This window comes from Lagopus leucura, unplaced genomic scaffold (genome assembly GCF_019238085.1).
Source record: "Lagopus leucura isolate 7727_CA_CO unplaced genomic scaffold, USGS_WTPT01 Super-Scaffold_100001, whole genome shotgun sequence".
NCBI lineage: Eukaryota > Metazoa > Chordata > Aves > Galliformes > Phasianidae > Lagopus > Lagopus leucura.
Genome location: NW_024962262.1, coordinates 50,186,605 through 50,200,366, shown reverse-complemented (window position 1 = coordinate 50,200,366; position 13,762 = coordinate 50,186,605). Strand labels below are relative to the sequence as shown.

At 42.7% G+C, this 13,762-nt stretch overlaps 1 protein-coding gene across 1 annotated transcript in view; it reads right to left on the bottom strand.

Moving 5' to 3' along the window:
* Positions 1-13,762, bottom strand: part of JADE3 (jade family PHD finger 3) — a 36,011-nt gene that overhangs the window by 7,984 nt on the left and 14,265 nt on the right. The window contains exons 4-9 of the mRNA XM_042866890.1: positions 13,393-13,604; positions 10,919-11,086; positions 6,041-6,157; positions 5,145-5,618; positions 3,060-3,177; positions 500-1,324 (exon numbers count right to left, since the gene is read on the bottom strand). Coding sequence (XP_042722824.1) covers positions 500-1,324; positions 3,060-3,177; positions 5,145-5,618; positions 6,041-6,157; positions 10,919-11,086; positions 13,393-13,604 — 1,914 coding nt within the window. The remainder of the gene's footprint in view (positions 1-499; positions 1,325-3,059; positions 3,178-5,144; positions 5,619-6,040; positions 6,158-10,918; positions 11,087-13,392; positions 13,605-13,762) is intronic.

Here is a 13,762-nt window from a genome sequence, read left to right as displayed (position 1 = left end):
ATGCGGTTTCAGTGTCTCCATTCGCGGTTCCTTGCAACACGCCAGAGCAATGCAAGGACTTCTCTAATGCCTGTCCACCACAAGACTGACATGAGGTGGACATCTGGCCTCGCGCACGTGCTGGCAAGGAGGAAGCAGTTTCCTGAATTTACGTAAGGATCAACCGCTTCATGCTTTCCCAGATGTTCAACTCTAATAGAACCCATAATTTCTTCGTGGCTTTGCAATAGCTCGGTTAACCTTGCAAAGGCTGCAAGCCAATTCACAGTTGAACAGAACTACTCTGATTTCACTCCCCTTCCCATCTCCCGCTGCAGTTCTTCCTAACGTAGCTCCTGTGCTGTTTTCTGGAACCTGTGGATGCTGAGCTTTGCACTGGTACACCAGAATACACAAAGGCTGAGTTACCCCGTGGGGGCTTCTAATCACCTTTGTACCGAACTGTGAGAAATCATATTCTTTTTGTTTCTATTGTGACACTCTCTTCCAAAGTCCTTACTTGGGCTTTCTCTCTCCGAGCTACTCCGTCTTAACCTCATTTGCTCTTTATTTTCATCGCTTTCTGCTTCAGAGTCACTCAGCTCCAAGTCGGGACAGTAGCCATCATTGTCCTGGTACGGAGCCCCTTCGAGCGTCTGCTTGCTCCACAAGCGTTCTTTTGCTGTGAGCCTTCTTGTTGGCTTCTCACAGCACCGCAAATCTTCCGTTGTCCTCACCAGACTGTTAGTGGCCTCCTTAAAGGACCGGCTAAAGTGTTCGATGGTGGATTTTCTAAAGCCGCTCTGGCTGGCCAAATGAGCCGTCAGCACAGACTCCTGTTCAAAGGGCGTCTGGCTGGAGCTGTCCCTCTGGCTCACGTCGCCAGTCCTGCCCATCAGCCCATTGGATTTGGCCACCAGCCGCGAGCCATCCTGCTGCAGCCGCCCATTCCCGATGGAGGACTGTCCGTGCAGAGCAGCCTGCAGTGCCAGGGGCTTCCCTGATGGTTGGCCCCGGTGGAACTCTGGCACCTGCACAAGACCGGAGTCCTTCGCCTCGCCACGAGGCTTGCCGATCCCACCTGTCACAAGCAACCCATTACTTCTGGTGTCGTGCTGATACCTGGGGTAAGATTTGGCTTTGATTTCAAATGCTTCCTTTGACATCGGCACGCTCCTTTTGCTGTAAACAGTGCTGTTGTTGTCAGGAGAGAGCGGTCTGCTGCCTGGCTTCAGCGAGTTATTTTTGCAATCTCCTAGTGCTGATTTGGGCATTTTTAACTTCAGGGTGATCCTGGGAGGTGGGTAGAACAGTGTGTTCTCTAGTGCACTTGTCAGGGTATGGCCTATGTGAGAAAAAGATGAGGAAGCAGAAGATGAGAAGACTTTCAAAAAAGAGGTAATCGCTTCTTTACCTGTAGGGTTTTACAGACTATGAGAAGGTCATTCAACAAGAAGCGTTTGCAAACAGTTACTGTGAAATTATGTTAGGACATTAAAGAGAAGTCAGGCAACTGAAAACAGCTCCGTATCACTTACCAGCTCAGCATTTAGGTACGCATTTTAGAATTTGGATTAAAAACAATAACGTCCTCTTTCATGGGACTTTAAGCCAGTGAATTGAAGCAGTTTTGAGATGTGACTGAAGTAGTTCCAACGGAATTATAAAAAGCTCACATCCAGCTTTGGATAGAGAAAAAACAATGCTTCAAGCTGAGTTGCACTTTGGACTTAGTTCAGTTCTCTGCTTTGTTTTATAAAATTCTCTGTTTTAAAACTCTTTTCACTCCAATATATTAGTCACTGTGATATAATACACTTGCATCACCACTGCAAAATAGCTATCAAAACATTCTAATAAGCTTTAAAAAGCACTTGGCTTTGTCTTAGTAGACATTTCTAATAAAATCTCATTACACAGAACCAAAGTGCTTTAGAGTACTGCTGCTTCCACCAAGTATTGTAGAGTCAACAGAATGGCCTGGGTTGAAAAGGACCACAGTGATCATCGAATTTCAACCCCCCTGCTCTGTGCAGGGTCACCAACCACCAGACCAGCTGCCCAGAGCCACATCCAGCCTGGCCTTGAATGCCTCCAGGGATGGGGCATCCACAGCCTCCTTGGGCAACCTGTTCCAGTGTGTCACCATCGTCTGAGTGAGAGCGTGTCCTGGTCTCATCCAAAACAGTTAAAAAAACAAACAAAAACCTGTCAGTGCCAACAAAACTTATCCATGAGTAGTGAAAAAACACAAAGCTTTCACTTTAAGAAGGTTATGGAAAACACAAGAAGTATCTTGAACAAACATCAAGATTTCTATTTCACGCTGCAGAAGCAATTACCTTCCTATTAAAAAAAAATAAATGGCACTGTAATATATACTCTTTCTCTTTCCAAATCATAAAATATCCCAAATTGGAAGGGTCCCATAAGGATCACTGGGTCCAGCTCCTGGCTCTGCATAGGACCACCCAAAGTTGTGTTCCTCATTTCAGGACACAGATTTAATAACAATTAAGGGTGGAGTTTGTTTTGGTACAAAGCAGTTACTATTCACTGTTAGAAACAAGAGTGCTTAAACTCTTTTTGAAGGAAGTTTAGTAACTGCAGACCACAAGCTAAGAAAGGCCCCTCCGTAATGCTCATCAAGTAGTCAAGGCAACATGAGAACAGCAATTCCTATCAGTCACTCTTCTCTTCTGCCGGAAGAAATTAACTACAGCAAGCAAAAAACTTCTCAGTTGGAGAGTAGAGCTTGCTGTGGGCAAACAGCAGCACGAAACAGCAGCCCAATGAAGCAAAAACCTAGAGATCTCCATCAGTTTGTTTCTGCTTCCTGGATGCCACAGTAATTGGAAACTAACTGGCATATGGCAGCAGCATCTATGGAGTAAGAAGAGATCCAACCCAAGATTTTAAAACATCAGTGTTTGTGGATGTTGCTAAATTAATAAATGGTATATCCAAAGAAAGTTTTTATAAAGGCAGCTGTCAAACATTAAAACACTAAGCAGAAATTTAATGGGAACTTTTTTTTCAGTTTGTTGTAACTTATAAATATTTTACATTCATATGATTACCTGCAGCAATTTCCTGATTAATGAGCTGAACTTGCAAATTGAAGACCTGTTCATGTACTTTACTGTGAGACAGCTTCAGTTTCTCTCTCCTGCTTACCATGTAGCAGAGATTTCTTACCTGCAAAAGAAACAACACTCAGTATAAAATTAAAAAAAAAAAATAAATCCTGACTTAGGAAAAATATTGGCTCAACAGCATAATTATAGAAACATTGTGAGCAAAATCCCTTGGCAAACACCTCATGAATGTTACTGAACAGATGTAACTATGAATATAAAACAAATCCTGCATTTTTTTTTTAATTGCCAGTTTACTGAATGCCCTGATGAGACAGCAGAATGTATTTTCATACATTCTTCATGAAGAACAGAAAAGGAACACAAAATTCCAGTCAAAGGAAAAGCACATGATCTGTACAGCTTGTCTGTTTGAAGCCTACTTCCACCACACATTATTGCTGGGGATCTTGCTGTAGTCAATACTCAGTTCTCCCAGAATTTCCTTGCAAAATGTTTCACGGAATGATTTTTAACAGCTAAATTTGTTCGTTTCTCCTAGGATTACTGTTACATTGGAAAGTAATACTTTTAACAAAGCTACTCAATGGAGCTGGCACGCCTGGACTTTACGTTTGCACATCTGGAATTAATGTGTAAATCACCCCTAAAAGAACACTGCAGCTTCTTGTGCATTTTACACATTTTTGTTGATTCATTCAGCAGTTTATTTTCAGACTCCATTGCAATTCTGCTTTCACTGTTGGAGTTAATAGCAATATTTCCACCTAGCGTAACGAAAATAGGAAGAGATGAAGAAAGTTGTGATACAGACCTGAAAGAGCCTGCAGAACACAGAAGCAGCACAGCGGCTGGCTGAAAGATACTTGCCACGTGTACTTCCCCCCAACACTTAACTTGAGCTGCTCAGAAACTGAAGCCTCTCTCCCCAGAAAGGAAATTCCAAGATTCCCAAATTAATTTTCACCTAAAGACATATCTGAACTGGAAATCTTACGGTGTGGGAAATTCAGAAACTTTGAGATAGATTTCAAACTACCAAGTCCCTCCACTCAAAGTAAACTCATCCATTTCAACACAGTCAGATATAAAACAACTACTCTTCGAACAAAAAGGAAAAGCTTGAAATGCTTTATTGAGAAAGCAGACAAAAAAAAAACAAAAAACAAACCTTCCATTCAAAGCATGTTATGTATGTATAGAATATACATACACAACATATTTAGGTAGGGAACAAATTCCTGCTCCGTATTTTGCTCAAGGACTCCATCTTTTCTGAATGCTGGCTAGCTGATAATCTGGTAAAGAGCCAAGCTGAATACTGGTAAAAAGATCATTTCCTTTTTACTCTACTCAGCAAAGCCACAGGCAGTGCTAGACCTGGTGGGTTGTTTTCCAACAGCTAACTAACTGTAGCATCCTGGGCAGCTACGTGCAGGGAAAGTGTTCAATTTAAGAGCATGAGATGTGATTCAGCCTTCCCTTACCTAGGGCTAGCTGACAACAGCACGCTGTCAAAGAAGGGAGGTGAGTAAGGGGCCTGAATCAGGTGCCACGGGAAGCCGTCTGAGCACAAGCCAGCATTCTTCTTCGTGTGTGAAACCAAAAAGCCTCTACAGTAGTTAACCCAGGACTTCACCTAATTGCCCTTTAACTATGAGGGCGAGAAGGTCTGTTTCAAGTTTTTGCAGAATTCCTAAAAATGTTAAATCACACTCACCAAAGAGTACTTGGTGCTTTACCTAGGCAAATTCAATTTACATTGAAATCGAAGAGTCAGTGCTCAAGTGTGTCCGTTGTGCATGGAAACAGTTACATTATATAAAGGAGAATCCTCTAAGCAAGGCAGGAAGCGTGGTGCTCACAGTGGATCTCTCGCTGAACTGAAAAGGGACAGCTCCTGAAAGTCTCTGCAACATGCAGCGTACCACCAGAACGGAGTTCAAGCCCTTACCTTTTTATCATTATTATTTCATAAATCATCTCCCTGCGCTTCTCTCATCCCCACTTTTGTTTGGACAAAGCTGCTGCTCACTTGCACATCGTTTTTGCCAGTTAAACTCTTACCCTCTCTAGGTCCTGCCTCAAATGCATGAACATCCTCATGCGAGTATGAATGCTATCTTCTTTTGGCTGCACCAAGCCATTTTCTTCATCCTCCTTGGGAGGAAACAAAGGTTTGTTAAAGTTACTTTTTCGCTTTAGTTTCCAGTAATTGTAGATGAAGTCTACAGCAAGTTTAGGGAGGCCCAGTTCTGCTGCAACATCCTCCACTTTAACCAGTGAGTAAAACTCTTCTTCCAGCTCCCGGAGTTTCTGGGCTCGCAAACTGGTTTTCTCACTCTCTGTTTGCTTCTGATCTGTTATGCTCTTGGGATGTTCATCAACATCAGGCAGCGAATTCTGTTTGTTCTTGCTGTGCTTTAGACAGTATGACTTGAATTTGACCTCATCCCCATCATCCAGGATAGTCTTCATCTCTAAGCTATGCTCAAAGGCACAGGTGACATGAAAGGCAGTGATGCAGCTTTTCACTGAACACTACAAATGAAAGACATAAAACAAGAAAGTCACTAAGGGTAGTCACAAACCAGGAAAAAAACATAATTACATGAAACTTCGTCCCTACGAAACCAAATTTAAGTACCCTGAAGAAGTCAGCTGATATTTCTAAGTCAGAATCACGTGATTTGTTATTTTTTCATCTGTGAACAGCATTCAGTGATTTCTGATCCAATTGGTGGATTTCTGATCCAACTTAATGCATCTCAGCCTCATTCAAAGGAAGGCAATTGATAGAAACTTCTCACTCTCTGTGCTAGACTGCTTAGGGAACCAATTTGTTAGCAGCCACAGTGATATGGATAGGGAGCTATCCAACAGTTGTCTTCACTGAATAAAGTTCAAAAACCTTAAAGTCCCCATCTTGCAGACTCAAGAGTCACAGGAAGACAAGTACGTACCTGAATGCAAGCACCGGTTTTCAGTTTGCATAAACTACACACTAAAGCCCATCGACTTGGTGGAATGTGAGAAACCTTTGTGATCGGCTCCATCCTTTCTGGGCAAGCAATACTAACCTGAAAATAAAAGACAGCATGGAAAGCAGTTATCAAGGCAATAAAAACAAGCTCTTCGCTAATACCAGAAGTACGGCTGCGAGTATGACCGCCATTTATCTCATTCAGAGATCTCTGTGTGCTCATACTTCATAACAAGTGACTTGAGGAGATTCCACATGAACAAAACAATATTGTGGAATGCAATTAGTTTAACCTGGTGGCTAGAAGTCGTCATTTTTCAGAACGTTTTAGGCAGCTACAGCATGCCTTGTTATGAACCATTTAAGAGACTGCAGCAAGTGATAGCAAAGTTTATTCCCTTTCAATTCTGTCCATCTACTCACTCTGATAAAAATTTATCAGCCAATATTTGCCCATATTGGGAAACTAAGACTGTCCTCTATAACTTGGGACACCAAAACAGATGAAAATTATCTCCTTAGTCATCCCCAAGATGCTCCTGAGCAATAGGATTTACCCAAGGGCAGAACAAAATTAGTCAGCTCTGAGTGATCAACATGCAGAAGTGGGTCAGTAACCAAATGGCACGTGGCAGAAGACTTCGGTGACATAACTGCTCTGCCCCAAGGATGCCAGTTTCCAGAAGCTTGGATTTTGGATGCTTACATAAAGATCAAAAATCTTTTGAATACAGTGGTTGTACGCTAGGGAGGGCTACCTGCCTGAAACAGAAATACGGCGCTTCGTCCAGCTACAAAGAGCTCCACGCTTCTTACTGACAGTTCACCTGTTTTGCCACTGGTGGGATAGGGGCCTCTTTGCAAAGGTACTTCAGCTATCACCTGATGCACACATTAATTTTAAAACCTGCTTAATCCCTGATGAAGAAAAACTTTGTTTCACCAGACCTCCTCTGTGAGGCAGGCATTGCCAAAGATAGCAATGCCAACTTTAGCAAGTCTGAAAGTCCAAGTTGCTACTCCCAAACTGAGTATTTTTGACACTCTCTCTTTCCTATCTTTTTCACTGTTTTGAACAACAGACAAGTAGGTGAGAAAGAAAGCTTTGCAAGAGATTACTCCATCCATTATTTTTGCATTTTAAGAGGTTGATTAGTAGTTTGTAAACCAATGACAAAAATTGACTCCAATAAGATTTGTTATATAACTTAAACCAAGCCATATTTTCTGCAATATGCCAAGGTCAGCCAGTGTTGTATGGCATTCCTATTTAGCCCAGTGACAATTGTGTGCACCCATCTCTGATCTACAGCGTCCAGGAGGCCCGTAGCAGCTGCACTCAGCCTTCTCTTTGGCCAAAACCAGAGTCAGAAAAATTCTTGGGGAAAAACAACAGGACTTTGCACCTAAAAAATGGGCAGGCAGTATGCAGTGTCCTCATCAGGTAGAGATGAAGAATAATTTCATTTGTTGAGGACTTCCTATAAATCAGCGGGAAAGAGACAAAGCTGTCCTTGAAACTCTTGAATGGTTCCACAAATTCAGGTTCAGCACTCTTAAATGGCAAAGGTAGCTTTTCTGCTTCCAAATTGACCAATCCAACTTGACCCTGCTAAGAACAGAGCTGGTTACAAGTTGTACAGGTACTTCTAAAATAACATTGTACAAACATTGACCACAAATCTTGTTTCATTTACTAGAGCAGTAGGCAAGATTTCCCTTGGGAATTATGGGGTTGCATCAGTTTCCATGTTGCCTATATACCTTTCAAAAAAGTAACCTGAAATGTCAGTGATTTTTTCTGTAGGCAGTTGCACCAGCTTTTCACTGTGCATACCAGCAGGAGTTGGAACTCACACATACTCTTCTTGTTACTCTTTGCCCCTTTTCATCCTCTCCTTGCTCCTTCTCCAGAAATATTTATGTTAGAAATATTGCCCATTCAGCTTGCAATGCTGCCTGTTTATGTTACTCCACTTTGTAAAAACACAAAGAGGTGCTTGGAGTCAGGTGCAGTTTATTTATACTGGCCTCCTGCCGCCTGCATGTTTCTAACGTTCAAAGAGAGGAGTCAAAGCAAAGCCTGTTTGAATTTCACTGTTCATGAGGGATCCAGAGAGCACAGAAGCCAACCTTTCCACTTCCCAAAACCTCCCATCCCGAGACAGAAATGACCGCCTGCCTTAACACATAGCTTCTCTGTCATTTCTCCGTGTTGTGTCCGGTTACATTTTGTCTGCCATACTCTGAAGAAGTAACAGTGGGAGAGAGTGAGAACAGCGGGCTGTTGAAGCCTGCTCTCTCCAATTTACGCACAGAGCTGACATCTCTGTTGTCACCCTGCTATCTGCTGCTCCGCTGATGGCCTGCCACCAGCAGCTGTGTGTTAGCGGGCAGTGATCCGCACCAGTGGCTGGGGAGGCACCCCAGCAGCTGGAGCACAGCCACTCACAGCAGCGGCTGAAGGCGGTCATTTGATAGTTCTGCAGCTGTAGCAAGGAAAAATTACTATCTGCTTCAGCCAACAACGCACCGACCAAGGGAAGACGTATCTGCCATCCGTCATCTAAGGCAGAGAAATGAATTTCAAAACAACGTAAATTTTCTGATGTCAAAGTTTCTCCCTTTTTTCCAAGAATATCTTTTAAGAAATCACGGAAGAAGAGACACGTTTACACTAACAAGACAATGCTGGCAGAAGAATAAAAAGGATAAAAATCAACAATGAGTACGCTTTGTAAAAACCTTCAAATGTCCCAAACTCACTGAGGGTCAAGACAGCCTTCCCACACCATTAGCTCACGAGGAGAGGGAGGCAGGGAAGAAACAGAACAAAACAAAGCATTCTAAGAGGGTGCTGAATATATTGGTGATGGGAAATACCTGATGCAACTGCCTACAACAGTGCCAGCCTGTATTTATGAACTCACTCAAGTCCCTCTTGGATCTTTTACCACAAACATGAGGATGGCTCATTTTCCTCTGCACTCTGCCTTGCTCCATTTTGCTAGGGGTGTAGTGGGGGAAGTGGCAGTGACTTTATTATTTGTTTCTTTGTGGGGTGTTCCAGGGGAGTAAACATTCTTCCACAAGGTATTTCAAGGTCTTGAAAACTCTGTCCCTTTCTAGTCTCCCAGAGCACATAAAGCCATGGTGTCTCTCCACATAAGAACCCACTGTTTTAGCGGAGATTCTCAAAAAAAAGCCAGGCTTCTCTGGTGATGGAATTGTAGTTCATTTTGTTTTTAAAAGCACCACGTGCAGAAGAAGAGGCTGAACGGATCCAAGAGGCATTTCCCACTTCTCCTGGCAGGTGCCACCTCCTTGCTATGCCTGACACACTTGGCATGGGCACAGAGAGGAGGAGGTGCCTGAGGCCTGGAGCCATTGACTGGGCTGTGGGAGCAGCTGGATTCAAGCTCTCCCACCTGGGCAACTCTGCTGGCAGCTCTCCCTCAGCCGGAGGGAGGTGGGCAGGTAAGAAGCAGCAGGTGCTCCCTGTCCCATGGTCAGCTGCTTTCCAAACCTGCCAGTTCATCTCCTGCTGGGGAGAACATCAAGGCAACCACATGCAGAAAGAACCTCTTAGGGAAACCAGTCTGCTCAGAGCTAGGACAACTTCCAGACAAGGCACTTTAGGAGTGCATGAGGAGAAGGCAGGAGACTTTTATTTATTCATTTTAATCTTTTTTTGTTTTGTTTTGTTTTTTTTCCTCTGCTCCTTTCTCCCTAAAAGTGGGTGAGACACCAGATCTACAAGCTGGCCTGAAGGGAAAGCAGAACTGCAAAGATAAGCCCACTGATAATCAGATATATGCCTGGCACAGAGCTAGGAGTTGTGCACCGCAACAGGCTGCCATATTAAAAAGCCATCCAGAATCTTGACATCTTCTTTGTGAAGTTGTGCAAATGCAAGGCCTGGCTGCTTGAGAGCAGAAGGTTTGGGAATAAGGCACCCAGCAATGTCATGGTGCCAACAGATGTGGCTGCAACCTCACACTACGCCATTCACTCTAAGGGATCTACGGATCTTACCAGAAGGAAAGCACAAATATCATTCTGAGTACAAAATTAAACACACACGTCCTCTATACCTGAATGACTATTTCAATTTACAGAATTATAAATGATGCTAAATCTGATTCTAAATGGAGGAAATGTAAAGTTTCATCATTAAGCTCTATATATGAACACAAGCATCAATCTGAATAGTCATTCTTAAAAAATATAACATAGAAGAAAAAAGCCTCATCTCTCCACCATTCAGGAAAATGTCTCATTTTAGTGCAAAGAACTTGTCTACAAACATCTCCCCATCTTAGAATCCATCCAATACATCATAGAATGGCCTGGGTTGAAAAGGACCACAATGATCATCTAGTTTCAACCCTGCTGTTATGCGCATGTATATCATCCAATGATGATGTGTGATATATATCATAAAATATGCCCGGTTTTTTGTCTCAAAAAAAAGAAAAAACAAAAAGGACGTATTCAGTGCAAATTATACACCTAACTGAGAGCACACAAACTGATCAAGAACTAAGGGAGACAAGGATGCTGCAGTTGTGCAGCGATCACTGGCTTACATCACTAAACCTTTCCAGCAGGTCACTCAGATCTCATGACACCATGAAGAGACTGCTCAGTAAATGGGGAAGGACAAAGAGATTAATTAATTAATGAACATGAGCTGGACTCTCTCCAGATCTCTTCAACAGATTCTGCAGACTCACCAGAATAACACCCATGCAGATACCTTAAATCATGAGAATGTGAAAAGGTAGAGGAAGGAACACTGAGAAGGCAGAGAAAGGAGATTAGAATACAAAAGAATGAGACAGAAATTCAGCTTTACCTCTGGAATCCAGAGAGCACAGCTCACATGTGCCCACTTGGTCCCTGTCCTGGTGGCTTTCATTGCACCTCCTCGTTTTGGACACAGGAGGCACTGAGGATGTATTCCCAGAACACAGGTGCGGCACAGCCAGCTTCCTTCAGGGACTTTCAAGATTCCATAGCATGCCTTGGAAGAGCACAGGGATTGAGATCATTGCACTGATAGTATTTGACATCCAAAGATTAATTCTCATATGGCATGAAGCTTACAAATCCTAAAAGCACAGTTTGCCCTTTACTTAATCTTTCTCTAATTTCTTTTCCTTAAAAGGAGTCAGGTGATCAAAGAGATTGACAACCTATTAAAACAAGCCTTTTCGTGCCAGTTTATTTTTAAAACATGTCTTGGTGTTATTTGTTCCTGTATGAAACAGCCATTGTAACTGAACACTGGTGTTACAACCTTCACCTTTGCATTCAGTGTCTTTTTATGTTTCTGAAGCAAAAAACAGGCATCTCTTTAAGCTCATAGTCTTCTACTGTTAACAACTTTATGTTCTAATGTTATTCTATTCAGATGTGAAGTGATAAGAACTGTTTGAAGATTCTTTCCTGTGACATTAGATTACTTTTGTGGTTACAGTTCTGAGAACAGTTTGTGACTTCAAATATTTATATATAATATTGTCTCAAAAATTACTACAGTATATTCTGAAATCATGAGGTTCTGCTTTTTATACCTGTTTCCCTGAGGCCTCTTAGAAACTGAGAGATTTATTAACTTTTACTAAGTTTGAAGATAAAAATGAAACTTACATTCAGGTTCAGGTTCCTAGCAGTTCTTAATGGCTAACTATACCTGCACTAGACACATCCTGCTGCATGGACACACGTATTCAAGCTGACCATATTTGAAACCATTGGTTACCAAGGTGCAACTCCACTCAGCTGCCCCCAATAACAGCTTTACCAGTAAAGCAGATTTCAAAGGAAATAACACCATTCCCAACACATACCAGGGAACAGGAACACTGAAAGCCTTGACAGAAGATTATTAGGTATAACCCAGTCTCTTAGATTCAAATCTAGTACAAATTCCCCATGCTTGCTTTCCCAGCCTTCTGGTTATAGGGTCTTGGTACTTAATGTGAAGAGATGTCCAATCATGCTATGCTGAGAGGGAGAGTGAGTTCCCTGAATGAAATCCTGCATTACGAAAGCATCAAGTCAGACTAACCCAAACGTTATTTTCATGTTTGACTGTTGCAAAGGCCCAACAGGGGGAGCTGTAATCTAAATTTTACAAAAGATTTTTATTTCCTGCTAAATGGTACATTCTCATCAACACTTTCTATTACCAACTGCAAGGTTTGGAAGGGACTTCTAGAGATCATTGAGTTCAAGTGGCACTACACCAAAAGAACACTTTTAGGAGGCTGGAAATGGACATACAACACTTCCTAATTCAATCCAGCTAATAAGTGGAGGTGGTCTAGACTAGAAAACCAGTAATTTAGCAATCTGAGCCAGCATGAGAGGGCACTGCGAGGGAGGAAACCTCACACACTCCTCTGCATCTCCAAGTGGTGTTCTGACAAACAGACCCGAGGCTGCTTGGTGAACTAGAGCCCATCCAGAATTAAACCTGAACTGATAAATATTTTTGGTTGGTTGTTTGCTGCTATGCTTTGTTAGGATTAGCTCCAGCCCAGCTTCTGCAGAGCAGGTCCAGATCCTGTGGCTGGGGAAGAGGCAGAGTTAGAAAGCAGCAGGCCATCAGCTCCAGCTCTGCAGGCAACCCCAAGCCTTGTGCTGCAAATTCCTCCATATTTTCAAGGGGCACAAGCAGGGGCTGCCTCTGGAGCCAACAGCCCAGCTGTAAAATTCCTTCTCAAACAGGATGCACTAGAAACCACAGGGCTCAAATCCACTTTAGTTATGAGGATACCTCTGCCTGATGAGGCTGAGCTCAGCCTGTGCGAAGACCTGCCTACATATGAAACACCACAATCATGAGCAGCATTCAGACTGAGAGCACAGCTCTTGCAGGTGCTCGTGCCCTCTAAAAAAATCAGTCTGTTAACGCATCTAAACACATGGTTTCAAATGGCTAAATTTGGAGCCAATTAACCAGTCAACTAATGAGAGAAATGCCCCAGCTGCAAAACAAATGATCTTTTAACATATAGGCTGCTGCCAGCATCCTCTGGCCTGTTTATTTACAAATGCAGGTTTACTGAGGATGTGGAGGGGAACTGTTTATGATTGTATTTGCAAGTCCAGACAACACTTCACGTTACAGCTAGACTACACAGACTATGCTCAGCCACTTATCTGCTGTAATTCTCAGAGTACAAAACTTGACCTTGGTATTCTACATCACCTTTCATATCCAGAGAATCACAAAGGCCTCCAAATTAATACTGATTCAAATTCCACACTTGCCAAGGTAAAGAAAGACAGGGCAGCGTCAATACTTCTGCAGGCACTGACCTGATGGACGCAGATATTACACTTGTCACAAAACACCATATCGTTCCCATCTTCACTGTCAGGAGAGCGGCACACGTCACAGATGACATCTTCATCGTACTCTATACCCAGACCTTCTTCAGTCTCAATAGCGTGATTCATATTCTCATGACAGTGTCGCTCCAGCACTTCAATAGTTTTTTCCATCGTGTTTTCATCCAGGGGCCCGCATCCTACAACGCAGAATAGGGAAAAGGGAAACAGAAGACACTCAGATGCCTCTGACCAAGTCTGAGAGGCAGAAAAACAGGACAACTTCTAGCAACTACTGCAGTACAAACATTACTTACATCAAAAATAAATGAATCTCTTTTCCAGCTCGCTTGCTAAT